Here is a 26,500-nt window from a genome sequence, read left to right as displayed (position 1 = left end):
ACAATGATGTTTTTAGTCGCTGCTCTATTTGTTCTTTTTCATTTAAACCTATTAAAGCGCATTTGACGGGGGAGTGGCGGGGAGGGGGATTTAAAAGTTACTTCAGAGGCTTGGTAACCACAATAGGTAACCTTGACAAAGGTCAATGTCACAAGCAGTGAATAGGTATTCAGAGGAAACATATGTAAGTGTCCTTGAGCGCGAAAAAAAAAAAAACAGTATGCTATCCAGGCAGACCGATGTTAGTTTATAATTTAACTTATCGAAAGCTTGGGCGAGTTTTCAAGACAAACTACAAAATGGTAAATCCAACGAATGCAAGCCTTCTTTTGGGTCCTATTCTCCTCTACAGTCCAAAGAGTCGGCTGCTTCAAAGACACATCTCGCAGAGCCATCCCTTACCGTGAAGGCAGAAGTATCCTTCTGAAAGGAAACTACCGAAGACGTCGCTTCGCCATAAAGAAATGCGCCTTAGATGCAGCCAGGTTTGGTTACAAGTACATTGGAGTCCAACATGGCGGTCAGTGTTTTTCAGGACCCCGTGCCCAGTTCACTTATGCCAAGTATGGACGATCAAACAGATGTAGGAATGGAAAGGGAGGTGGCTGGGCAAACGATGTCTACAGGATTTCAGGTGGGATGAGTTTAAACAGAATATCTAGGTGACATTTTTCTATTTTCTCATCCTTACGTTTCGTTTTCTTTTTTGTTCTTTGTTTATCCTGGTTCTGCACAATGGTAACTGAACTGAGTGGAGTGCAATTTGGTCCGAAATCACGCTCGTGATTTGGGGACAAAAGTTGCAAAGTTGTCACAGAATGGCTTTTTATCTTTCGTTTTTTCGCAATTTGATGGTTACCATCAGCAAGGTTCTTATTATCATTGATGGGTTTAAATTCTAGGAAAGTGCAAATATCGCACGACCACAGGTTACTGCTGTTCGTTTCCTTTCTTGTACCGCGGGCGTCGATACAACAGTTGTGCAAAGAATAAACGGGGACAAAGTTGGTGTTATATAACTCCAGATTATAGAAGACGGAGACTTTGGGGATACTGCAGGGGCGGAGCGCACCGTAAGTTCATACATTAAATTATTTATTGGTATATTTATTACCGACATGACATTGATGACAAAAAACGAATTAAAAACTAAACAGGCACAGCGATAATATCTATCCCTACCCCCCACAAAACAGATCAGTTGTGCACTTTAAGATAGCAGTATATAATATCTATCCCTACCCCGCACAAAACAGATCAGTTGTGCACTTGAAGATAGCAGTATATCATATCTATCCCTACCCCCCACAAAACAGATCAGTTGTGCACTTTAAGATAGCAGTATATAATATCTATCCCTACCCCCACAAAACAGATCAGTTGTGCACTTTAAGATTGCAGTATATAATATCTATCCCTACCCCCACAAAACAGATCAGTTGTGCACTTTAAGATAGCAGTATATAATATCTATCCCTACCCCCCACAAAACAGATCAGTTGTGCACTTTAAGATAGCAGTATATATCTATCCCTACCCCCCACAAAACAGATCAGTTGTGCACTTTAAGATAGCAGCATATTTTGTTTTGAACGCCTTGAAAAGATGCATATATCGTTTGTGAAAAATTATGAACGTTTCATTTACGTTTATTTCAACAGCTCGACCAATCAGAATCACACCCAATGTGTTGCGTAAGTATGAAGCTTCCTTCTCCTTTCTGTATAAGAGGAAAATAGGTCTCTGTAGTTAAAATTTATATTTATGAAAAAAATAAAAAATAAAAAGTTTTCCACAACTCTATGGTAGCGTTAAAAATTTTGAACACTGTATTTTTAGTCGAGAAACTGGTAGACTTTGAAGAGATACTGTACAAGAATGAACTCTAACCCTACCACTTTGACCCTTTACCTTTTCCTCACCAAGATCTAAATGCGAATAATCTGCATTGTCTTCCATACATTTTTCATTATTTCAGCTCTGAGATTTTGATGTTAAATCTAGTTTATATTTCTTTACATGACCTTTCTGCTCGAAAATGAAGGAGTTTTATGAGAGGGTAAATCACCAAAAATTTTATGTTAAAACTGAAAAAACTTGAACATGAAGTGGTATGTTTTCTCTTTTCAGTTCAATCTGCCGGATGTTGGCGAGACACTGGCCGTCGAGCCATTCCACAAATGGATGGCAAAGATGTTCTTGTCCGAGGCTATTACCGGAAAAGAAGCGACGCCATTTTCAAGTGCTTTGCGGCAGCCGCAAGGCGTGGTTACAGAACTTTTGCTGTGCAACATCAGGGATGGTGCGCCACGGGTCCAAGAGCTCACCTGACGTTCAAAAAGTATGGACGATCCAATCGGTGTAGAAACGGCAAAGGTGGCCCGTGGGCTAATGACGTGTATTTCATTCGAGGTGAGAGTAAAGATATTTTCGTGTACGACGCGTCAGGATTCGACTTGACTTGAAGTGAATGGACATTGCCTAACCTGGTATAAGTGAAAGTGTATAACATAATTTTACATGTCGTGACGTGACCTCACAGATGTAAATCACTTTACCAGATAGGGACAAAAAAATGCGTCCCGTGACATGGCGTCTTAGATGTGCACGACTGTACCAAATATGATTGAAAATGCGTAACGTGAAGACATGACCTTGACAGGACTCTACATGTGGTGACATGACATAACTGATTAACATGATTCTAGCTGATATGGGGGTTAAAATGTGTGACATGACATGACGTGACCTTGACATGACTTATGTCGTGAAACAATGTGACAGCTGATTAACTGGACCTTATTTAAAATGAGATTAACTGCAACATGAAACTCAGTGACTTGTACATGAATTAACATGCTGAAACGGGTTGACGTTACTTTGCTAATTTTTTATTTCAGTATATGAAACGTGACTTTATTCAACATGAGATATCTTGCGTGACGTTATTTTTCAACTCTCATCTATAGGATCCTGTAGGAAACGAACTACTTCGCGTTATTGCTGTGCATTCCCATTCATCTACAAAGGCCGTCGTTACAATAGTTGCACATCAAAGAACCACAAACGACCGTGGTGTGCCTTGACGCCCAACTACGATCGAGACAGGAAATGGGGAAATTGCGCCGGTAATTTTTAGCCTGTTAATACTGCAAGTAGAAGCTCTGCCATAACAACCATGGGATGAACAAAAGTTTGAAATTTTATACGAAAGGACTTATTGTAACGAACAAGAGGGACCAACGTTGGCAATTTGTTCACGAAATGTACCCTACGTTCACCCTTATTCAACATACTCCACCAATTTCTTTGGAAAAACTTCTCAAAATGAAAACTAAACCTGTCGCTAGTAGAGAAAGCTTTTCACTATTCATTTCAAATTCACTTGTGTAATGGTTTTGTTTGTTTTGTTTGTTTTTTTTTTTTTGTTATTGTTTGTTCATTTTATTTGATGTGATAATTTCAAAGGTAGCTACTTCATGTATCCGATGTCTGGGTACCACTTCATGAACATCTATAAGGTAGACAAGACTTGATATTAATGAAATATTTGTTTGTACTCTCCTCAGGACGTCGGCCCGTCAGACCTGTCCGTCCAGTTGTTCCTTCATATAGAGGTAAGCTCTGACAGCTATTCAAGCTTTTATTAAAACCAATAAAGTAGACTGCTAGTATCTATTTTTTTCTATTATTTTGTGTTTTTGTTTGGTACTAGCGCAAGGGGAAAGCGAGCGTAGAACTTTGGTCTGGTTCGAGATACGTCATACCCCCAATATTTTTCCTGTCATTTTCCAGTCTCTTCTCGTGCCAGTCTCTTCCCATGGTGAAGTGGACGGGAGGGGGTAGAACGTATGATTCTTCCGCTGTGCCTTACACAAATTTCTTTTTTGCAGGAAAAGTGATCAGAATTACCGTTGGACTGAAAGGTTGGTGCAGCTTCTTTCTGGTGTTTTCTTCTTTGAATTGGCCAGGTGTCAATGCCACTTTTGGTAAATCTTCGTCATAACGAACCGATCTCCTTAACCGTTTGACTCCTAAGAGCGTCTAGCATCTAATTTCTCCTTACATTATCACCCCTAAATCACACATTAAGGTCAGGAGAATAAAGGAAATGATCACCAACTAAAGAAGCTCTTGATTGTTAAACAAATTCTCATTATCAACACCTTAGAAACTGTAAAGAGAATAGTATGGAGAAGATACATACTGATGTTAGGGTGTAAAGGGTTAATTGGAGCTAAAATAGCATAAGCACACAGACGTCCTTCTGAAGTTGGGACAACTCATCCAGATTATCCTTGTGTTCTAAGCTCAACTGTCAGGGTGCCACCATCAATAGTAAAGACAACAGTAAATTATAAGTGAATTTTGATAAGCAGTGATCCAAAACAGGTGACAGTTTTCCAATGAGGATTTACCGGGTTTAGATTTTCCATGAAGCGTATGGAGGCCTTTAAGGCACAGTTTGACATTTATGTGGTTTTTACGTGTTCTTTCAGTAAAGGGACTCGGCTGCTTCAAGGACACAGGCCGACGAGCTATAGCACCATTGGAAGGTAGAAGTCGTCTTCTGAAGGGACATTACCGTCGAAGACGATACGCCATTCAGAAATGCGCTCTGGCGGCAGCAAAGCGAGGATTCAGAGTGTTTGGGGTACAGCATCAGGGATGGTGTGCGTCAACAAAATACGCCTATCGAACATATGGCAAATATGGACGAACCAACAGATGTAGGAATGGAAAGGGAGGACCTTGGGCCAATGATGTTTATGTACTCAGAGGTGCTTTTGTAAACCTTTTAATTTTTGGAATATGAAAGATTTTCTGTGTACTAAGTGGCTTGTTAGTAAGTCATTGCTTAACCAACCTCACTTCGCGCTTGAACTCTGTTCTTGACGGATAGTCACGCAGTATAGATCTCAGTTGACTCGTGACGATCTCCATTTTGTCACGCGAGCCACTCGACTAGTCGCGCAATTCTCTTCATACTTAACCTGTTACCTCTAGTGACTTACATTGACCCTTTCACTCCCAAGATCTCACCAGTAGTTCTCCTTACTGTCTGCGATACAATTCTTATAATGCAAGTTTGGAGAATTTAGTATTGGATCAACTAACAAACCCCCTAACTGACATTTTTCCTTTATTCTCATCACTTGCCGGCTTGATATTGAATTGACCTTATAAGGAGAACTTCTGCTTGGTAGTCGCGTAGGTCTCTTCTCACGATCTTCTCTTCTTGAAATTCCAACTTTTCGCATTTTAGTGACTCAGTGAACGAAAGAAGATGATTCTTTGCATACTTTGGAAAAAAAGCGCCTTTTTGTCAATTGTTTGATATTTTCAATTTTACCAAAGAGAAACTACTGACCTACTGTTTTTCAGGCTCCCCTCGTGTACGAACAACAAAGGGCAACATTTGTGTGTTCCCGTTCATTTACCGTAGAAGGCGATACCACCGTTGTACTCGAGTCAACTCAAAGCGGCCCTGGTGTGCGCTAACTCCTAATTACGATGTAGATAAATTGTATGGCTGGTGTAGAGGACGAGGTAAGAAAACAAGATCCATTGTTGGAAGTTCTTAGATACAGTGAGATCCCGATATGGCTAGCTTGCGAGGAGGCTCTAATTAATTTCCAAGATTTAGTTGTTAATTCTTCGCTCCTGCAGCTGGTACACATTTTCTTGTAAATTGGCTACATGAATTTGGTGCTCAATCAGGTAACAACTGCTACCTGATAAGTTTGAGTATTCTCATTACCTGCTTGCCAGATCATGTATGGATATTATAGGGAAATTTACATGTTAATCACTTGTGGGAGTTAAATGGTTAACAGGGCTTCATTACGCGCGTTTCTTGGCCTGCAAGAAAGTTTTAGGTCTTGAGCAACGCTCACTGACGAGGGGTCTGCAAGTGGTCCGTCACTGATTATCATCAGTAGTGCTAGAACCCTGGCAGACCTCTCCCTGGCAGACCTCTCCCCGACTCAAAACAACGTAAAGCTACATTAAATTTGTAAGTATTGTATTGTCGGTTTTAGTAGATCATTGGCCTGTGATTAATCTCTGTTTTTATAATTTTTGCCTTTGTTTTCCTTTTCATCATTGCTATTATCAGCCTTAATAATTTGATTTCTGCTATTGCTGTTATTATTGTTATTATTACTCTTATTATTATCATCTTTTTTGTTATTATCATTATTATTCTTTATTACCATTATTAATATTATTTTGTCACTATTATTTGATGAGAGATATCCTACCCAGGGTGCTGGCGCAGAAGTAGAGTATACTGATTGTAACATTGCAGGCATTCCTTCAAGCAAGTTACTTTAATCTGTCTCCATTTTTTTCTTCCTTGCAGGACGGCCCATAATAGTCTCTCGAACATTAAGAGGTAAAAGTGAATTAATTATTGCTATGTCAACATCATCAGCTTAGGGAATAATTCTCGAAAAAAGCCAATTTTTTTTAAAGACCGGCTGCTTAGTTTGCCTCTTTCGATAAACGGTTATCACTCCTACGTACAGCTGTAAGCTTTGGAAGTATAGTCTGTGCTGCTTTAGGGCCGGACAAACCCTCACAGAAATCTTTTATAACTGAAAAAAAACTCCACATTCAGTTTGAAAACTTTATTTAACTTTCTCATGTTTGAACAGTTTTTGCTATCGTCAGTTTACTTCGCCAGGCATTTACCTTAGTTTCGGCCTCTTATCGCTGTCAGTTAAGTTTATGGACAGGCCCTCGTGTTTGAGTTTCACTTCACGGCCCCTTATCGGACTCAACCGCCCATTACTTCATCGCCAACCGCTTATTCAAAAATTTATTGAAATCTCTGCGTATACTTGTTTTATTGTTGAATTTTTCCCTTCTGTTACAGCTCAGAGAATTGGCTGCTTCAAAGATACGGGACGAAGAGCAATCCCCATACTGGAGGGTAAAAGCCGGTTTCTCAGAGGCAACTACCAAAGGAGACGTTATGCCATAAAGAAGTGTCTCTTGGAGGCAACCAAGAGAGGTTACAAAGTATTTGGAGTCCAACATGGTGGGCAGTGTTTTTCAGGACCCAGGGCTCAGCATACCTATGCCAAATATGGACGATCAAACCGATGTAGGAATGGAAAAGGAGGGGCGTGGGCCAATGATGTCTACAGGATTTACGGTATGGGAGTGTTCGTTGTGAATTGTCCTGTTCAAGGTCTACAACTTAGTTGGTATGCTGTTGAACGGTGACTGAAAGTACATTGTGAAACATTGCTTTTACCGTTGGAGGACCCATGAGGTATCCTGTTAATTATCTATGGTGAGCAGGTCTAAAAAGGTCATAACAGCTGTCTTTGACTGGTTCGCTTTTTCATCCTTTCTCTCTTAGCGGTAAAGACCTGGTATAACCATCACTGATTTTCAAAGCGCATTATTTGTCTACTTCTTACTACGCTCACCATCATTTACTTTGAATAAAGTTGTGTTAGACTGACTCGATTTAATTGTTCTTTAGGGAGATGCGGAAAGCGTACCACGCAAGGAAACTGCTGCGTGTTCCCATTCAAGTATCGTGGGCGTTATTACAACAGCTGCGCTAGAAATCGTCGTGGTCAGCGGTGGTGTGCGCTCACTCCTGATTATTCCAGGAACAAGCTGTGGGGGTACTGCAGGGGAGGAAGCAAACGTAAGTGATGTTTTCGGTTGTCTTTTGGTGCGTGCACTAATCACATCCATCAATCAAAGCTTAGCAAAGCCAATCAAAAACAAGCAAACTGCATAAAGCGCGAGAAAACGCGGGTGCCCTCGTCGTGATTAGTTTTATTTTATCTTCTGATTGGCTGAGAAAATGCTGCAAGTTTTGTAGACCAATGATAGAGTGCGATAAAGGAAAGCCAGTGTGATCCATGAATACTATCGATACTCAGTTAAAGATTCCTCTAAATAGGTATTTTTCTTGTTTTCATGTCATGCCGCTTCCAATTGAATAGGTTACAATACTGGTATTTGCTCGGCGGACTTTAAAAGTGCTTTTGATTAGAACATTAGGAAAGAGACTCTTCCCAATGAGCTATTGCGTGCAAGGCTCAAACGATTCAGTGCTTCCTATTCTCCACAGTCGGCAGCTTAATTCGGTGATCATAACCTTCATTCTCATGACGTTAATGCTTTATTCAAGGGTAATACTAACAACAACAAACATATGAAACATATGTATGAACTGCGGTTATGAAACGTATATGTGCACGATCCTTCGCAGTAAAGCACTATTTGAGCAATAGTGAAAATCAGACCTGAAAAAAATTTCAGGCCTGTACGGGACTCAGGTCAGTGGTTCGAGTCCCGTACAGGCCTGAAATTTTTTTCAGGTCTGATTTTCACTATTGCTCAAATAGTGCTTTACTGCGAAGGATCGTGCACATATACGTTTCATAACCGCAGTTCATACATATGTTTCATATGTTTGTTGTTGTTTGATTTATCATCTACGGGTTTATGTCGAATTAATTTGATGGCCTGCTCCCAGTTGGCTTGTTAGCTCAATTGGTAGAGCGCTGCACTAGTATCGCAGAGGTCAGTGATTCGAATCCCGTACAGGCCTGAAATTTTTTTCAGGTCTGATTTTCACTATTGCTCAAATAGTGCTTTACTGCGAAGGATCGTGCACATATATGTAAGGGTAATACTGCAAGGAGAAATTAGAAGCCAATCACTTTTTGGGGTTAAGTGGTTAAATCGGAAATAATCCGACCCCCCGTCTCCCCCTCCCCCTCTCCCTCCCCTCCCCCTCCCCCTCTCCCCTCTCCCCTCCCCCACCCCTCTACCTCCCCCTATCCCCTCCCTCCTTCCCCTCTCCCTCCCCTCCCCCTCCCTCTCTACCCTCCCCCTCTCCCCTTCCCCCCTTAAACGTGTGTAGCGTATCATCAAGTGATGTTATGTCTGTTTATTTTCTAGCGGCTCCAATCAGAATTTCTGGAGTTATCAGTAAGTATATACAGTATACTTTTTCTCCCCATGTATAGCGAAACCATGTTTTTTTCATTAAAACATTAGAATTCGAATTATAAAGAGCCGAAACATAAGTGTTACACCAATCCCAGCACTGGATCTTTTTGTTTACTAAAGAGACAACATTGGAATTTTTCTTTCTTAATATTTCTGTTTGATATATTTGTAAAATCGATTTTTGCAATTTTCTCATTTTTGGTTTGACTTACTTTTCTCTCTTTTTTTTAGTCCGATCTATTGGCTGTTTCAAAGATACTGGTCGCCGAGCCATCCCTCAAATGGATGGCCGAGGCATCCTGGTACGGGGTTATTACCGAAGACGAGCGGACGCCATCTTTAAATGCGCCTTAGAGGCCATGAAACGTAGCTATAGATACTTTGCTGTTCAACATCAGGGATGGTGCGCTACGGGCCCGACAGCTCACGTGACCTACAGGAGGTATGGACGATCCAATCGATGTAGGAATGGAAAGGGTGGACCTTGGGCTAATGATGTCTACTCAATCACTGGTAGGTGCTAAACTTTATGTCCTGGCCTTTTTTCTTAGAGATACGTAATTTTTTAAAGTTTTTTTAGGCGTGAAGAGGCAAGCGTAAGGCGAAAGCGAGGAGAACGCGAACAGCACTCCCACCCTCGTGCGTGATTCCCGCCACGCGCGCCCTTGCGCTTGATTCCGTTTGCGTGAGTAAGGTTGAAAGTAGCGCCTGTTGTTCCGGCTATTTTTTACAAAAATAGAGGGCGTCGATCATCGTTAAACGAACCTTTAGAGTCGCACACAAACACGTTCAAAGATTACCGCTATCTTTTTGTACTGCCACAGGGGAATTGTCCTTTCATGGTATTTCGACAGATAAATTTATCTTGATTCTTATCAGAACCTTGCCCTTACACAGATATAAATTAATTCTCTGACCTCGTACTTCTTTCACACAGGTTCATGTCGAAGACGCACAACCTCCCGCTACTGCTGTGCATTCCCGTTCATCTACAAAGGCCGTCGTTACAACAGTTGTACAAAAAGGAAACACAATCGGCCATGGTGTGCTATGACACCCAACTACGACCGAGATAAGAAATGGGGCAATTGTGCAGGTATGTTCATAAGACTGAGACGATACAGTCGTTGTTATTTGTCAGCAACTGATGTAAAGAGTGGTCGGTGTTCTTGACAATAACCTTGAGAAAGCGCTTGGTAAGAGCCTCCCGCCTTGCATGGGGGGTGGTGAGACATGACATCTGAAGGGTGTCAGAGTAACTAGCGTAAGGGAAGTTGGTCCTCAGGGCGCGCCTTTGAAGTCTCTCTCGATCAGCTTTGGTAGTTGAAGATTAAATTATTCTCCAGTCTTCACTTTCTCCCTCTCTTTCCAATCGCGTTGGATGTGACTCTGTATGTCATAACATGACAAAATGAATTGATATTAAGAGATTTTAATCTCTTGCATAATCTTTTGATTGACATGACGTCACTTAGTATGAGCAGAACTGCGTGGCATTACACGACGTGACATTGACGTGACTTGACATGACGTGACAGATTGATGTTACCAAGAAGCGTAAAAAGATTCTTTTTTCAGACAATGATCAATAAGTCTCATTCTTTTTTACTTTTCCTTTCTTTTTTCCAGGAAGAAGACCCGTCAGACCTGTTCGTCCTATTGTCCCTCGAGGTACCTCCCTAACCTGCACCATTAAGTACTGTTTTCTTATCACTTTTAATCCTTCGTGATCATGTGTGAGAGGTTAATATGATACAGAAGAGTGTGTAGAATCCGTTGACATTTCTTTAATTTATTTCCCAGTCCTAGTAAATGAGCTTGGCTAACTCGATTGCTCTGGAATTAAATTGGATCTTTCTTGCTTAATTTGTAGGTCGAAGGATAAGAATCTCAACTGGATTGATAGGTAAGTTCGAATCTGATTAAACTCTTATCTCTCCCCAGGGAGGTTACCAATTCTCTCCCACCGTAAGTTGGGAGAATTTTGTGTTTCGGCGAACAGTTGATTATCTGTCGGTCGAACATTCTCTTTATTCCGATTAAATTGTGCTTGGGATTGTATATGTTTGCTTTTGTAAGGTGAAGTTGTCCAGAGAGATTCTTCACGATTAAGAACATAGCATCGAATGCTTTAGGAGTACACCCTGTATCTCTTTTATCATTGTCATTTCTTTATATTGTATTATATCAAGCACCTCAATTGATCGTTCTCCTTATTCTCTTCACCTTCGTACTTATCACTCCTTTTACATGTTAAGGAGACGTTACTTGTTAATCATCGTTACTTGTTTTCTCTAATGCAGCACACGGCATCGGCTGCTTCAAAGACACAGGCCGACGAGCCATAGCACCGCTGGAAGGCAGAAGTCGTCTTCTGAAAGGAAATTACCGTCGTAGGCGATACGCTATTCAGAAATGCGCTTCTGCCGCTGCGAAGCGAGGATACAGAGTGTTTGCGATCCAACATGGCGGATGGTGTGCGTCAACAAAGTACGCTTATCGAACATATGGAAGATACGGAAGATCTAAAAGATGTAGGAATGGAAAGGGAGGACCTTGGGCCAATGATGTTTACGTTTTACGAGGTTAGTTTCATTTGAAGGGTACATATGTTAGAGTTTTGATTTATAACCGAGACTTCTTTTTTCACATAGAAATGTTAACAACGTTTTTCGATTGTCGATTAGTTTTTAACTCTTTATACCCTAACATCAGTATGCAAATTCTCCATACTCTTCTCTTTATGTTTCTTATGGTACTCACAAGGAAAATTCGTCTGACCATCACAGGGCTCGACACTAACTTTTCAACTTACTAGCCAAGTGGCTAGTGACAACTTAGATGTTATAACAATTTCTGTTTGTTTACTGGCCAAACTGGTTAGTAGAAATAAAAAACCACCAGCCAAAACTGAATTTCTACTAATGAATAAAGGCTGATGGTTTCTAAAGAAACTGTTTGGGCTGCGTCGGTGGGGGTAACGAAATAATTTGGATATATCAACAAAGTTGAAATGGTAAATTGGCCACCGTAACGATTACAAAAGCTGACGTTTCGAGCGTTAGCCCTTCGTCGGAGCGAAGCGCTAACACTCGAAACGTCAGCTTTTGTAATCGTTACGGTGGCCAATTTACCATTTCAACTTTTTTAATATATATAAATGAATTTCTACTAGTCTGTGGCTAGTTGGCTACCGTTAGTGTCCAGCCCTGCAATCAAGAGCCTCTTAACCTTGTGATAATTTCCGTAATTCTCGTTACTGTTTTATTCAGTAGTGATACTGTTGGGTGAAATTAGATACTTAGCACTCTTAGTGTTTAAAAGGTTAGACAAAATATTAAAATTTTTGTTTTAGATCAAGTTGCTCAAGTAGGAGGAAAGCTTTATCCTTAAAGACGGAAGCAAAGTGCTGTTAAAAGATGTCAAAAATTTCCTTTATCACGTCAGTATGGGCACAGCATACTGCTCAGAAATTTAGTTTCAATCCGATCAGCCAACTGAAAAATTGACTGATCGAAAGAGTTGTGTAATTTTTATAAAATTCCTTTCGAATACTGGAGAAAAACTTAAGACTTACTAATAGTAAGCAGGTACAATTTTATGACTCTCTTTGTTCATTACCAGGCTCCCCTCGTGTGCGAACGACACGCAACAACATTTGTGTGTTCCCATTCATTTACCGTGGCAGACGATACTTCAGCTGTACCAGACTTAACTCCAGACGACCCTGGTGTTCTCTTACTCCTAACTATGATGTGGATAAACTGTCCGGTTGGTGCAGGGGAGGGAAGGGTGAGTATTGATGATAATTAATGTATGCATTAATTAGCATAATTGGTTTTATGGACATTAACACTAGGAATAAGATGTCGTAATTACAATAACCATAACTGTGAAGCCAAGAATATTAAAACTGTTTTAAATAGTTACAACTATAATTATTAATGTTGCAGGTAGGGTGGACTGTCATTTTGAAAAGCTCCCTCGATTGTTAGAAGGAAATCATCGCGAATTGCTTAAAAATTAGTCTTTGCTACGAGAAAATTGAGCGGAAATTTCTACCAAAGATTGTTCTCCTAAAATGACTTATTTTGGTAGGAGTTAGATGTTATGTGTATGGTGATTCATTTCACTTTACATAATTTGAGTTTAAATTGCTTGCCTCACACTGAAGATAAGACTAATTCCGAACTTTTATATTTATTTCGACAGCTCTTCCAATCAGAGTTGCACCATCGATAACATGTAAGCATACGCTAATAACCATCGCAAAACCTTTGTCAATGAATTACATAACTTTTAGATTAGATTACAGACATAGAGCCTTAGATAAGGCTTGGAAATACCTTGGATTGGATTTAATAAGAAAGAACTTGCCACCAGTGCTGTGTTCCATGACTTCTTTAGAGGGGGTGATTTTTTCTTTCTTTTATAGAATAACATCTCCCTTTGTGATATTCTTAGTCGTTGACCCTTTTACTCCCAAGATCTGATTGCTGACTCTCTCCTCTAGCTGCTACACCTTTCCTTGCAAATAAATTACAAGAATTTAGCGTTAAATCAAGATAACAGCTTCTACCTGATAAGTTTGAGTATTCTCGTTACCTTTTTACTGGATGATGTATGGATATTATGGGGAGAAGTTACATGTTGATCAGTTCTTGGAGTTAAAGGGTTAACACCTATCTTCCTGGAAATGCTTGATACTGATTGCTCAGAGGAAGTACTTAGTAGGATTAAAAATGGTTGAACAGTGTCAATTTAATAATCTTAACACTCCAATCTGGTTTGTTTTTTTAGTGCAAAGTGTTGGATGTTTCAAGGACACTTGGAGAAGAGCCATCCCAATATTGGAGGGCAAAAGTCTCCTCTTACGAGGGAGTTACCGCGCTAGGAAAATGGCCATTAAAAAATGCGCTTTGGAAGCAGCAAGGCGGGGCTACAAGTACATTGGAGTCCAACATGGCGGTCAGTGTTTTTCAGGACCCCGTGCTAGGTACACTTATGCCAAGTATGGACGATCAAACCTATGTAGGAATGGAAAGGGAGGTCCTTGGGCAAACGATGTCTACAGATTGTCAGGTATTTGTCAAAATTTCTGCGTTGCTTTTGTATTCGATTCTTAAAAGGGAAAAAAGTTGACGAAGGTTTAAGCATACGTTTCTACTCATTCAAACAAATGCGATTTCTCTCCTCAGGAGGCTGCAGATTCAAAACCAATACAGGTTTCTGTTGTGTGCCATTCATGTACCGCAGGCGACTATACCGTGGCTGTGCTCCAGCTAAAAACGGCAGAACCTGGTGTGCAATCACACCTGACTATAACCGGAACAAACTGTGGGGGTACTGCAGAGGCGGAAAGAAACGTAAGACCACAACTTTCTCCTGTAACACGTACACAATTATTTGACTTTGTTGATTGTTATGAATAATATCTCTTTCTACTCCTCTTTGGTTGCATATGATGTGGATATGACAATGGCGGTGATGTTACTTATAGAAATTTGAATGAGAAATGTGGAACGTTCTCGTTGATTTTACCAAAGCTATGTGATTTTTTGCTACTAATGATCTATATACTTTTTTTTTTTCTTTTACAGCTGCACCAATAAGAGTGACAACGGGAGTCATAAGTGAGTATACTCTCGTCATTTCTTTAGGCTTGTTGACACTCATCTTGCGTGAAAAAAGAAGAACTTAAATGTCGAATTTCAAAGCCATCCTACCTTCTTTGTTAGGAGTTACATCGCTCGCTAGCTCTTTCCAGGATAGTATATTTGAATTGAGTGTCGCACGACAAAACTGTTAGAATGACCAATGACAGCAACCGTAGTAACTAAAAAGTTAACAAATCAGGTCGCAAAAAAACCACGTGAACTCCATCATCATCTTATTTCATAAAGTTTTGACTTTAAATCTGATTGGATAGGTATTTTAGATGTGTTTGCAGTGAGTGTGACAGTATTTGCAGGGATTATTGAATTAATGGCAAGGGAGTAATTATCGTTTCATGGAACGTGCCATAGTGATAATTCGCTTCTTGCGACGTGACAATTTTTTCTGAATATCTCTCTCTCTCTCTCTCTCTCTCTCTCTCTCTCTCTCTCTGGTAGATAATTTTTCGCTGAAGTTCAAATACGTTTCAATTTTTGAGATGATGTCAGTACTTTGTTTTGGGAGCAGTACACACGAAGCAGTTTATTGTGACGATTTGTCACTTAGTGTCTCTTCGTTTCAAGCCATGAATTGTCTTCACTTGATAAGGACTGCTTCATTTTTTTTCTTTCAGTCAAATCGCTTGGATGCTACAAAGATACAGGCCGTCGCGCTGTTCCCCAGATGGATGGTCGTAACCCATTAGTGACAGGCTACTACAGACGAAGAGCAGACGCCATAAAGAAATGTGCCCTTGTTGCTTTAAGGTTCGGTTACAGAGCCTTTGCAGTTCAGCATCAGGGATGGTGCGCTACGGGTCCAAGGGCTCATCTCACTTACCGGAAGTATGGACCTACCAATCGATGTAGGAATGGCAAAGGAGGTCCTTGGGCTAACGATGTTTATGCCATACAAGGTAGGGGAACTTGTAGAAATCTGAAAATATATCTTGTCCAAACTTAAAAGGCCGCATCATGTTTTGTTGGGTTATATGTGATTACCTGATCTTGCAATTGACCCTTTAAAAACTGGCGACCAAAAGACCACTAGATTATAATTAACAACCGAAAATTTAAAATTTGAAAAGTCCCGCCTTATCTCCTTATTATGACCCTATCTCTGATCAAAACATGCCAGTTTGCATTCTGTATTTTCCCTTTATTCAATGTTTGTTTTGGTATGTTGTTGTTTTTAGTAAGTTTTATTAGTATTATTATTTATCGCATCCATGAAAACGACAAGAAGCGGCTGTACTTAAGGAGAGTGTTGGATGTTGAGCATGGCTCGTTCACGCCGCTTGTATTTACAACTACGGTAGGGATGGGGATGGAATGCATAAGATACCACAGCCGATTGGCCGAGCTGATAGCCGCCAAGAAAGGGGAACGATACTCGCAAACAATTTCCTGGATCCGAGCAAAGACATCCTTTGCCCTCCTTCGGTCGGCCCCAGTTTGCCTTTGAGGATCGCGGGTGAAGCGCCGCGCTGCGTATGACTGTAATAATTGTGACGTTGAAATCGCAGCTGCCGAGGGAGCCATTGACATTGTTTAATGATTTTTAGCAGCCTTGTATATAGGGTTCTAGATTTGCCATTCACCTTTCTCTTTTCTGTATAGTTTTAGATATGCTTTTACTTATCAGATTATTAGACTTTCGATCTGTTCAGATTTGACTCCGTTATTTATAGTTTTCCAGATTATTATTATTATTATTATTATTTTCTAACTATTTATTTTCTATATTATTCTACTGGGTTTGGAGAGTAAAAAATGCGTATTCAACTTCTTGGTTCCTTTGGAGAACATACCGTTATGAGGCCACAATGTTCAAATATCTTAACCCATTTTCAGATCAAAACCGCTCATAAACCATACCCCCGACGGTGGCACATTGTAATTCTTTCGTCCCGGGTCGACGAAGACCATCTAGTCATCCATGGGGGGGAGAACGATATTTCACTTAACGTGAAAAGCTTTGTTTTTTGAGTCTACATCATTTTAACGGGATTTGTTCCAATCTTAAAGGTACCTGCGCAAGACGCACAACGTCTCGTTATTGCTGCTCATTCCCGTTCATCTACAAAGGACGTCGTTATCACAGATGTACAAGAAGAAAGCATAAACGACCATGGTGTGCTTTGACACCCAACTATGATCGCGATAGGAAATGGGGCAATTGTGCAGGTTGGTTGACCTGTGTGATTTAGTCACAATTTGGTTTGCAACTTGCCGATATCTTGAATTTCCCGATAGAGTCCACCTGTCTGTCCTGTGTGCATTAGTTTTCTGTTTTTGTCATTAAAATTCGGTTTGAAATTGTTATACTTATTTTCTTTCTTTTCTTTATTAGGACGCCGCCCAGTCAGGCCACCAAAACCTGTTATCCCTCCTCCCAGAGGTAAGAATAAATTAAGGGAGGTAAGAATAAATTAAGGGAGGTAAGAATAAATTAAGGGAGGTAAGAATAAATTAAGGGAGGTAAGAATAAATTAAGGGAGGTAAGAATAAATTTAGGGAGGTAAGAATAAACTAAGGGAGGTAAGAATAAATTAAGGGAGGTAAGAATAAATTAAGGGAGGTAAGAATAAATTAAGGGAGGTAAGAATAAATTAAGGGAGGTAAGAATAAATTAAGGAAGGTAAGAATAAATTAAGGGAGGTAAGAATAAATTAAGGGAGGTAAGAATAAATTAAGAGAGGTAAGAATAAATTAAGGGAGGTAAGAATAAATTAAGGGAGGTAAGAATAAATTAAGGGAGGTAAGAATAAATTAAGGGAGGTAAGAATAAATTAAGGGAGGTAAGAATAAATTAAGGGAGGTAAGAATAAATTAAGGGAGGTAAGAATAAATTAAGGGAGGTAAGAATAAATTAAGGGAGGTAAGAATAAATTAAGGGAGGTAAGAATAAATTAAGGGAGGTAAGAATAAATTAAGGGAGGTAAGAATAAATTAAGGGAGGTAAGAATAAATTAAGGGAGGTAAGAATAAATTAAGGAAGGTAAGAATAAATAAATTAAGGGAGGTAAGAATAAATTAAGGGAGGTAAGAATAAATTAAGGGACGTAAGAATGAATTAAGGGAGGTAAGAATAAATTAAGGAAGGTAAGAATAAATTAAGGGAGGTAAGAATAAATTAAGGAAGGTAAGAATAAATTAAGGGACGTAAGAATGAATTAAGGGAGGTAAGAATAAATTAAGGAAGGTAAGAATAAATTAAGGGAGGTAAGAATAAATTAAGGAAGGTAAGAATAAATTAAGGGACGTAAGAATGAATTAAGGGAGGTAAGAATAAATTAAGGGACGTAAGAATGAATTAAGGGAGGTAAGAATAAATTAAGGGACGTAAGAATGAATTAAGGGAGGTAAGAATAAATTAAGGAAGGTAAGAATAAATTAAGGAAGGTAAGAATAAATTAAGGGACGTAAGAATGAATTAAGGGAGGTAAGAATAAATTAAGGAAGGTAAGAATAAATTAAGGGAGGTAAGAATGAATTAAGGGAGGTAAGAATAAATTAAGAGAGGTAAGAATAAACTAAGGGAGGTAAGAATAAATTAAGGAAGGTAAGAATAAATTAAGGGACGTAAGAATGAATTAAGGGAGGTAAGAATAAATTAAGAGAGGTAAGAATAAACTAAGGGAGGTAAGAATAAATTAAGGGACGTAAGAATGAATTAAGGGAGGTAAGAATAAATTAAGGGAGGTAAGAATAAATTAAGGGAGATGTAACTGTTCCACATCCTTAGATTACCATCCACTTCGCGAGCTGAGAAGCTTACTTCATAGCTTAGTGTTTGTGATGGAAGTTTAATAAGCCAAGCTTTATTTTTGTATGTAACGTATTGTTTTTCATCTTTTGCAGCTACAGTCATACAAGTCACTGTAGGTTTGAAGGGTAAGGAAGTTTATCTATAGCTCTTAATTTAATACCAATATAATACAACCCCTACCCCTTTCTAATAATAAATCTAGATTTGAAGGGTTTCTACGCAGAACACCACCCGTTGAAATTATTATCAAAAGTTACCAACCCTCAGTTGTCTCTCTTTAATCGTCGCCAGCTAAAAACGATGTTTGAAACGTTTAAAGTAAAGTTCACTCATCATTTTACCTTTCGAAAGTGGCTGAAAATAAAAGCGATGGTAAAATTGGTAAGATGTTGTCACTGTACACATATTACTTCTCTACGCGAAAGCTAAGTTATGGGAGCGTGCCGCAAGAGCCTGGGGAGGAGATATCAGACGTTGAACTGGTCAAGACAATCAAACCGGGCTGTTTAAAGCGAAGGTTGCTACCCATCATGCCTCTCAGGTACATTCCTTCACTGTGAAGGAATTTTAAGTAGCTAGTTCATTTGTTAGGTTTCAGCCTATCATGACTGTGCCACACGTATTTCAATTTTCCCCTTGCAGCTTACGGCATCGGTTGCTATAGAGACACCGGTCGACGAGCCATACCAACCTTGGAGCGCCGAAGTCGTCTACTGAAGGGTAATTACCGGAGGAGACCAGACGCCATAAGAAAGTGCGCTTTGGCTGCGTCTCGAAGAGGTTATAAAGTTTTTGCTATTCAACACGGAGGTTGGTGTGCGTCTGCAAGATATGCATATCGAACATATGGCAAATATGGAAAATCCAATCGATGCCGAAACGGCAAGGGAGGACCTTGGGCCAATGATGTTTATGTCCTCAGAGGTGAGGCAAAAGCTGTTTGTCTCTGTGATAGAGGCCATCATTATGTTTGTTGTTTCATATATCTCTATAACAGTGGCGGCCATCTACTGAAGGTAAAGCCAGACTGTTCAAGTGTATGATCATCCGAAACTACTTTGAAAGGGCTCGATGAAGATTTAATCTTGCATTGATGCGTTCACTCGGTTTCCTTAGAGTTTATTATGTATGACGGTGTTTTCTCGAACGTGGGCCGCTTCGAAAGTTTATTATGTATGACGGTGTTTATTATGTATGAGTTTATTATGTATGACGGTGTCTTCTCGAACGTGGGCCGCTTCGAAAGAAAAATGTTTTCTTGTATTCTTACGAGCGTGGGACAATGAGAATGATCTGTGTCGCAATGAGGAATCGAATTTCGGTTCCGTGCTCTGACGCTTTGGCACTGAGCCTAAAAGACTTTACAGTGAGTAAAGCCATTACTTTGTTCACAACTGACACTCGTCCGGCAAACTGCTAAGAACATAGATGGTGATTGCCTCTAGAGTTAATAGAATATAAAAGGTGGTGAATTTTTAGGCTAGGTTTAAATTAATTTAAATTTAATTTAAATTTACTTGTGATGCTATGAATTTATTTTTTTATAATGCTAGGTTCTTGTAGTGTGAAATCAACGAATGGATACTGCTGCTCGTTCCCGTTCGTGTATCGAGGCAGACGATACACAGGATGTACCAGAACGAGGTCCAGGCGCCCCTGGTGTTCCCTTACTGGAAACTACGACAAGGATAAGCAGTACGGATGGTGTCCTACCCGTGGAGGTGAGACTGGAAAAGCAGAAGAAAGTTACTAATTTTATACTTTTTCCGTGAATGTTAATCTTTGGAATATATTTCTTTCTCATTTGTTGGTAAGGTTTGCCAAAGCAGCTAGAGGACTAAATTCATCTAATTTTATGTGCCATATCCCATGATTAATTGTAATTTTTTATTTATTTTTCGCCAGCACGTCCTGTCAAGATAACATCATCAATATTTAGTGAGTATCGGCCAATATCCAGCCATCTTGACCCCACGCTTGGTCAATAACGCATGTATAGGGTGGAGTTCAGAAACAAAGCCCTCCCAAGTTATTTGTCCCATTGTTTAGTTTTAAATAGTAATTTGAAAATTTGGTCGTAAAGTTTTGGTTTCGCCTTCTTATGAATGTGTAAGCCTGCAAGGTCTTGCCTTACTTTGAGGTACAATTACAGCATTATAAGTTGGCGTGTCTATTTGATAATGTCTTAGTTTGGTTTACCGCTGTCCATAGTTCTACTTTTAATTTATTTCTCAGTCCAAAGAATGGGTTGTTTTAAGGATTCCCCTCGCAGAGCCATTCCAATACTAGAAGGCAGGAGTAAACTTCTACAAGGCAATTACAAACGAAGGAAGTTCGCCATTCGTAAATGTGCCATGGTCGCCGTAAACCGCGGTTACAACACTTTCTCTGTGCAAGACGGTGGTCAGTGTTTCTCAGGACCGCGGGCTCAGTACACGTTTACCAAGTATGGACGATCAAACAGATGTAGGGGTGGTAAAGGTGGAATTTGGGCCAATGATGTCTACAGGCTGACAGGTACTGAGCTCTCTTTATTTATTTATTGTTCATTTTTCTCTGTCCTTGTGTTAAAACAGCTAACAAATTTAGTCTTGCTGATTTTGTTAAGATAACAAGAGAAGCTTCTTACTACACAACTTCTTTTCCCTGTATTTTTTCCAAACAATACAACCTGACACAAAGCGCTTTTGAATGTTATCAACCCAAATCCAAAGTGACCCCATGGGCCAATCAGAACTAAGGTTCACAACACAAGAAGCCAATATGGGTTATGCTCTCCATCTGACTGTTTATGTGGGTGATACTAATTCTGTGGACCAATCACAAAATGCAGTAAATCAAAACCAATACAATTTCGGTTTACTCTCGTTACTAAATTGGCAAGGAGAAGATGCACAAGCCTAAAGAAATGTTACTTAAAGTTAAGTCAGACAAGCGTGAACAACACACCACAATGAAATAGATTATGATCCTGAGATAACCCACATCATGTTTAATTAAGGAAAAGGTGATATTTTCTCTTTTCTGGTTAAACAATCTCTGATTGAAGAAGTTATGATATATAAAGAAAAATTAAATGATTTTAACTCGTTGTTTCAGTGCAGTGTATTTAACGCAAAATAACCCCATACCTGAAATTTGTTAACATCGCTTATCTTCTCACTGAGTTTAGGTAGATGTCAACGTCGTACCACGTCAGGAAAATGCTGTGTGCTTCCTTTCGTTTACCGCGGACGCCGCTACAACAACTGCGCTAAGTCAAGAAGCGGAAGGCCTTGGTGTCCGACGGCATCCGGTGTATACAAACGAAACCAACCGTGGGGCTACTGCCGGGGTGGAAAACGTAAGTAAAAGTTTCCTACTGAAGTAGCCCACCTCTCTCTCTCTCTCCCTCTGAAGTAGCCTGCCTCTCTCTCTCTCCCTCTGAAGTAGCCTGCCTCTCTCTCTCCCTCTGAAGTAGCCTGCCTCTCTCTCTCCCTCTGAAGTAGCCCACCTCTCTCTCTCTCCCTCTGAAGTAGCCTGCCTCTCTCTCTCCCTCTGAAGTAGCCTGCCTCTCTCTCTCTCCCTCTGAAGTAGCCCACCTCTCTCTCTCTCCCTCTGAAGTAGCCTGCCTCTCTCTCTCCCTCTGAAGTAGCCTGCCTCTCTCTCTCTCTCCCTCTGAAGTAGCCCACCTCTCTCTCTCTCTCTCCCTCTGAAGTAGCCCACCTCTCTCTCTCTCCCTCTGAAGTAACCTACCTCTCTCTCTCTCCCTCTGAAGTAGCCTACCTCTCTCTCTCTCCCTCTGAAGTAGCCTACCTCTCTCTCTCTCCCTCTGAAGTAGCCTACCTCTCTCTCTCTCCCTCTGAAGTAGCCTACCTCTCTCTCTCCCTCTGAAGTAGCCTGCCTCTCTCTCTCTCCCTCTGAAGTAGCCTACCTCTCTCTCTCTCCCTCTGAAGTAGCCTACCTCTCTCTCTCTCCCTCTGAAGTAGCCCACCTCTCTCTCTCTCTCCCTCTGAAGTAGCCTACCTCTCTCTCTCTCCCTCTGAAGTAGCCTACCTCTCTCTCTCTCCCTCTGAAGTAGCCTACCTCTCTCTCTCTCCCTCTGAAGTAGCCCACCTCTCTCTCTCTCCCTCTGAAGTAGCCTACCTCTCTCTCTCTCCCTCTGAAGTAGCCTACCTCTCTCTCTCTCCCTCTGAAGTAGCCTACCTCTCTCTCTCTCCCTCTGAAGTAGCCTACCTCTCTCTCTCTCTCTCTCTCTCTCTGAAGTAGCCTACCTCTCTCTCTCTCTCTCCCTCTGAAGTAGCCTGCCTCTCTCTCTCTCTCTCTCCCTCTGAAGTAGCCCACCTCTCTCTCTCTCCCTCTGAAGTAGCCTACCTCTCTCTCTCTCCCTCTGAAGTAGCCCACCTCTCTCTCTCTCCCTCTGAAGTAGCCTACCTCTCTCTCTCTCCCTCTGAAGTAGCCTACCTCTCTCTCTCTCCCTCTGAAGTAGCCTACCTCTCTCTCTCTCCCTCTGAAGTAGCCTACCTCTCTCTCTCCCTCTGAAGTAGCCTACCTCTCTCTCTCTCCCTCTGAAGTAGCCTACCTCTCTCTCTCTCCCTCTGAAGTAGCCCACCTCTCTCTCTCTCCCTCTGAAGTAGCCTGCCTCTCTCTCTCTCCCTCTGAAGTAGCCTGCCTCTCTCTCTCCCTCTGAAGTAGCCTGCCTCTCTCTCTCTCCCTCTGAAGTAGCCTGCCTCTCTCTCTCCCTCTGAAGTAGCCTACCTCTCTCTCTCTCCCTCTGAAGTAGCCTGCCTCTCTCTCTCTCTCTGAAGTAGCCTGCCTCTCTCTCTCCCTCTGAAGTAGCCCACCTCTCTCTCTCTCCCTCTGAAGTAGCCTGCCTCTCTCTCTCCCTCTGAAGTAGCCTGCCTCTCTCTCTCTCCCTCTGAAGTAGCCCACCTCTCTCTCTCTCCCTCTGAAGTAGCCTGCCTCTCTCTCTCCCTCTGAAGTAGCCTGCCTCTCTCTCTCTCCCTCTGAAGTAGCCCACCTCTCTCTCTCTCTCTCCCTCTGAAGTAGCCTACCTCTCTCTCTCTCTCTCTCTGAAGTAGCCTACCTCTCTCTCTCCCTCTCTCTGTCTCTCTTTCCCTGATCCCGTTTTCCTTTTTTCCTATTTTCTCTTTCTTTTGTCTCTTTGGCTTTTTCAAGGTACGTCTTCGTACGTCTGTCTCATGTCGAATAATATTCCTCATCTCTCTCACAGGTCAGCCAATACGAGTGACTGTAGGGGTGCGAGGTACGTATGCAACTTAATTTTACTTCAAAAATACATACGTTTAAAACTGAACGACGCTATGAAATGCGTTTTAGTGCTAAATGCCTTTACAGGGAAGAGAAAAGCCCAGGCCTCGCTTTCAACATACGGCTTCGTTCGGATCATTTCAGTATCTGCACTTTAAGGTATTCATTAGATGACAATAAGCAAGCGTGTCATCCAAATACGCAACAAATGTTCATTAAAAGAACAGACTTCTCTCTCAAGGATTGTTTCGGTATATAGATATTTTAAAAAATCCAGTTTATTTGATGCTCTGCTGATTCATACCTTACTTCAATAGTCAAGCCAATTGGATGCTTCAAAGACACTGGTCGTCGTGCTATTCCAGGAGTGGACGGTCGTTACCCAATAGTGAAGGGATATTATCGAAGAAGAAAGGAAGCCATCAAACGTTGCGCCCTGGTTGCTCTGAGGTTTGGCTACAGAGCTTTTGCTGTTCAACATCAGGGATGGTGCGCTACTGGTCCAAGAGCTCACGTGACTTACGGAAAGTATGGACGATCCAATCGGTGTAGGAATGGAAAGGGAGGACCGTGGGCTAATGATGTGTACAGAGTATACGGTGAGTTATGGGTAACCACGTCGTCTGTTTATGTGCGTATGCTTGAACATAGTTCTTAAGCGAGTCAATTAAAGAAATCCGATAGAAATTAACGATACAAATAACGGTACTGCGGTTTAGATTGGAAGCATCCTGACTATGCGTTGTCTTTCTCCACTGTGTATACACATGTAAAAGAGATTAATCCTTTAGCCCCCAAGAGTGACTAGCATCTAATTTCTCCTGACAATGTCACCCCTGAATCACTCTTTTAAGGTCAGGAGAATAAAGGAAATGATCAACTAATGAAGCTCTCGATTGTTAAACAAATTCACTTTGTCAGCACCTTAGGAAATGTAAAGAGAACAGTATGGAGAATATGCATACTGATGTTGGGGTGTAAAGGGTTAAAAGACAGTGCCACATTGGAATAAAATATTTTGTGTTAATTTATAGAAATTTGTTTCTCCCCAGGTTCATGCCGAAGAAGAACTACCTCACGCTACTGCTGTGCATTCCCGTTCGTCTACAAAGGACGTCGTTACAATAGTTGTACAAGAAGTAATCACAATCGACCATGGTGTGCTATAACACCCAACTTTGATCGAGATAAGAAATGGGGCAATTGTGGTGGTAAGAGATTAGGAAATGATCATAAGATTTTGAAATTTTTGGAAGAAAGACAGTAGTCTTATGGTCAGAGCACTGGACTCCGGGTCGAGGAGAGGTCTGGGGTCGAGACTTGACAGGGTCAATGTGTTGTATTCTTGGGCAAGACTCTTAGCTATTAGGGGGAGGTGGGGGTGGGGGCGGGGGGATGGGGGTAATATTTCTTGTCGCTTTATGTTAAGGAAACCAGCATATTGAACCTGATGATTTGTCTCCTCGCAGGTCGTCGTAAACCGGTTAAACCTGTCAAGCCTATTGTCCGTCCTCCTAAAGGTCAGTTGTGACGTTTTATTGCAAAAACGTTTTCCTATTTTTCTTTCATTATCTTTCAGCTGTTTTTTCTTGTGTCCTTTAAACTTCCGAGAATATACGTGGGACTCTTCCGCAATTGTATACCATCATTTCGCTAGTGATGGAATGAAATGTATTTCTCTCACTCTCCCTTGGAAGTGGTTCGCTTTAGAAAGAACTTAATTCTCGCGGGCCTCCCAGCAAAGAAACTGGCTCACTGATTTTGGTGAATCCTCGCGGATAAATTTCATGGCACGCCTTCAAGTCAATGATTTGCTTAGAAACTGTCAGTATGGAAAGAAATGGTTGTTTAGAAGTGACATTTTCTTTGGAAAGGTGGTTGGCTTCGTCTCTTTGCCTTCATTCTGTATTTTATTATTCAAGTGGATAACTTTGTGTCATCCTCGGGATAAAAACCGACGAGGTTTTCTTTGTTTCATGAGGTATTGTTTTGCTGTACGCTATTGTTTATAATGTTTTGTTGTCTCTGTTCTACGTCACTCGTGAGCTTCACAGGTTTTTACACCGATGATGAGCCATAATTTTCATGGGTTAGGACTGATAATTTATACATTACAATTTCATTACAAAAATCTTTATATTTTTGTTTCTTTTACAGCGCGAGTAATCAAACTTACACCAGGAATTATTGGTAAGATTGTTCCCTTTCATTTGTCTTTATTAGATAATATGTCCCCTATTTCGATTATAGTGTATCTTTAACCAGCTGAAGTTTTTTCTAGAAATTACAGATAGTGTGCTCGAATTTATTATTAATAAAATTATTAATGTATTAATTAATATATAATTAATAATATATTATTAAATAATAAATTATTTACGATTATTATTTAATTATTTAAAATTATTTAATTATTTAAATATTAATTTAATTTTTAAATATTAATTTTTTAATTCAAATAATTAATAATTTAAATAATTAATAAATTATTTATATTAATTATTTAAAATATATAAATTATTAATATTAATTATATATTTTTTATTAAATATTATTTGTTTTATTAGATATTATGTCCCCTATTTCGATTACAGTGTATCTTTAACCAGCTGTAGTTTTTTCTACAAATTACAGATAGTGTACTCGAATTTATAGGTCTGGACAAGAATACCTTAAGTAATGCTTTAGATGACAATATTAGCTTGTCGTGTTTTGAAAGATGACCAAAACTCTCGATTTTAGTACTCTAAATTAATGATTAAAAGTATAAGCGAAAAATCGAGTTTCCAGATGGGATTTTTTCCAGATGCGATTTTTCTCTTATATTAAAAATTGT

The 26,500-nt window shown here is 40.3% G+C and overlaps 1 protein-coding gene across 2 annotated transcripts in view; it reads left to right on the top strand.

Moving 5' to 3' along the window:
• Positions 1–26,500, top strand: part of LOC111323157 (uncharacterized) — an 84,526-nt gene that overhangs the window by 30,062 nt on the left and 27,964 nt on the right. For both annotated transcript variants that reach the window (XM_088738212.1, XM_088738210.1), the window contains 37 exons: positions 353–634; positions 903–1,073; positions 1,662–1,694; positions 2,131–2,412; positions 2,970–3,128; positions 3,570–3,617; positions 3,894–3,926; positions 4,500–4,781; positions 5,386–5,550; positions 6,365–6,397; positions 6,881–7,162; positions 7,499–7,669; positions 8,938–8,967; positions 9,220–9,501; positions 9,926–10,084; positions 10,618–10,659; positions 10,862–10,894; positions 11,292–11,573; positions 12,613–12,780; positions 13,201–13,233; positions 13,789–14,070; positions 14,187–14,354; positions 14,589–14,621; positions 15,278–15,559; positions 16,671–16,829; positions 16,996–17,043; positions 18,507–18,539; positions 19,057–19,338; positions 19,968–20,135; positions 20,320–20,352; positions 20,650–20,931; positions 21,587–21,757; positions 23,627–23,659; positions 23,982–24,263; positions 24,717–24,875; positions 25,134–25,184; positions 25,822–25,854. In XM_088738212.1, the coding sequence (XP_088594338.1) occupies positions 353–634; positions 903–1,073; positions 1,662–1,694; positions 2,131–2,412; positions 2,970–3,128; positions 3,570–3,617; positions 3,894–3,926; positions 4,500–4,781; positions 5,386–5,550; positions 6,365–6,397; positions 6,881–7,162; positions 7,499–7,669; positions 8,938–8,967; positions 9,220–9,501; positions 9,926–10,084; positions 10,618–10,659; positions 10,862–10,894; positions 11,292–11,573; positions 12,613–12,780; positions 13,201–13,233; positions 13,789–14,070; positions 14,187–14,354; positions 14,589–14,621; positions 15,278–15,559; positions 16,671–16,829; positions 16,996–17,043; positions 18,507–18,539; positions 19,057–19,338; positions 19,968–20,135; positions 20,320–20,352; positions 20,650–20,931; positions 21,587–21,757; positions 23,627–23,659; positions 23,982–24,263; positions 24,717–24,875; positions 25,134–25,184; positions 25,822–25,854 (5,469 nt within the window). The remainder of the gene's footprint in view (positions 1–352; positions 635–902; positions 1,074–1,661; positions 1,695–2,130; positions 2,413–2,969; positions 3,129–3,569; positions 3,618–3,893; positions 3,927–4,499; positions 4,782–5,385; positions 5,551–6,364; positions 6,398–6,880; positions 7,163–7,498; positions 7,670–8,937; positions 8,968–9,219; positions 9,502–9,925; positions 10,085–10,617; positions 10,660–10,861; positions 10,895–11,291; positions 11,574–12,612; positions 12,781–13,200; positions 13,234–13,788; positions 14,071–14,186; positions 14,355–14,588; positions 14,622–15,277; positions 15,560–16,670; positions 16,830–16,995; positions 17,044–18,506; positions 18,540–19,056; positions 19,339–19,967; positions 20,136–20,319; positions 20,353–20,649; positions 20,932–21,586; positions 21,758–23,626; positions 23,660–23,981; positions 24,264–24,716; positions 24,876–25,133; positions 25,185–25,821; positions 25,855–26,500) is intronic.

Source organism: Stylophora pistillata, chromosome 11, assembly GCF_964205215.1.
Source record: "Stylophora pistillata chromosome 11, jaStyPist1.2, whole genome shotgun sequence".
Classification (NCBI taxonomy): Eukaryota; Metazoa; Cnidaria; class Anthozoa; order Scleractinia; family Pocilloporidae; genus Stylophora; species Stylophora pistillata.
This window is presented reverse-complemented; position numbering and strand designations above follow the sequence as displayed.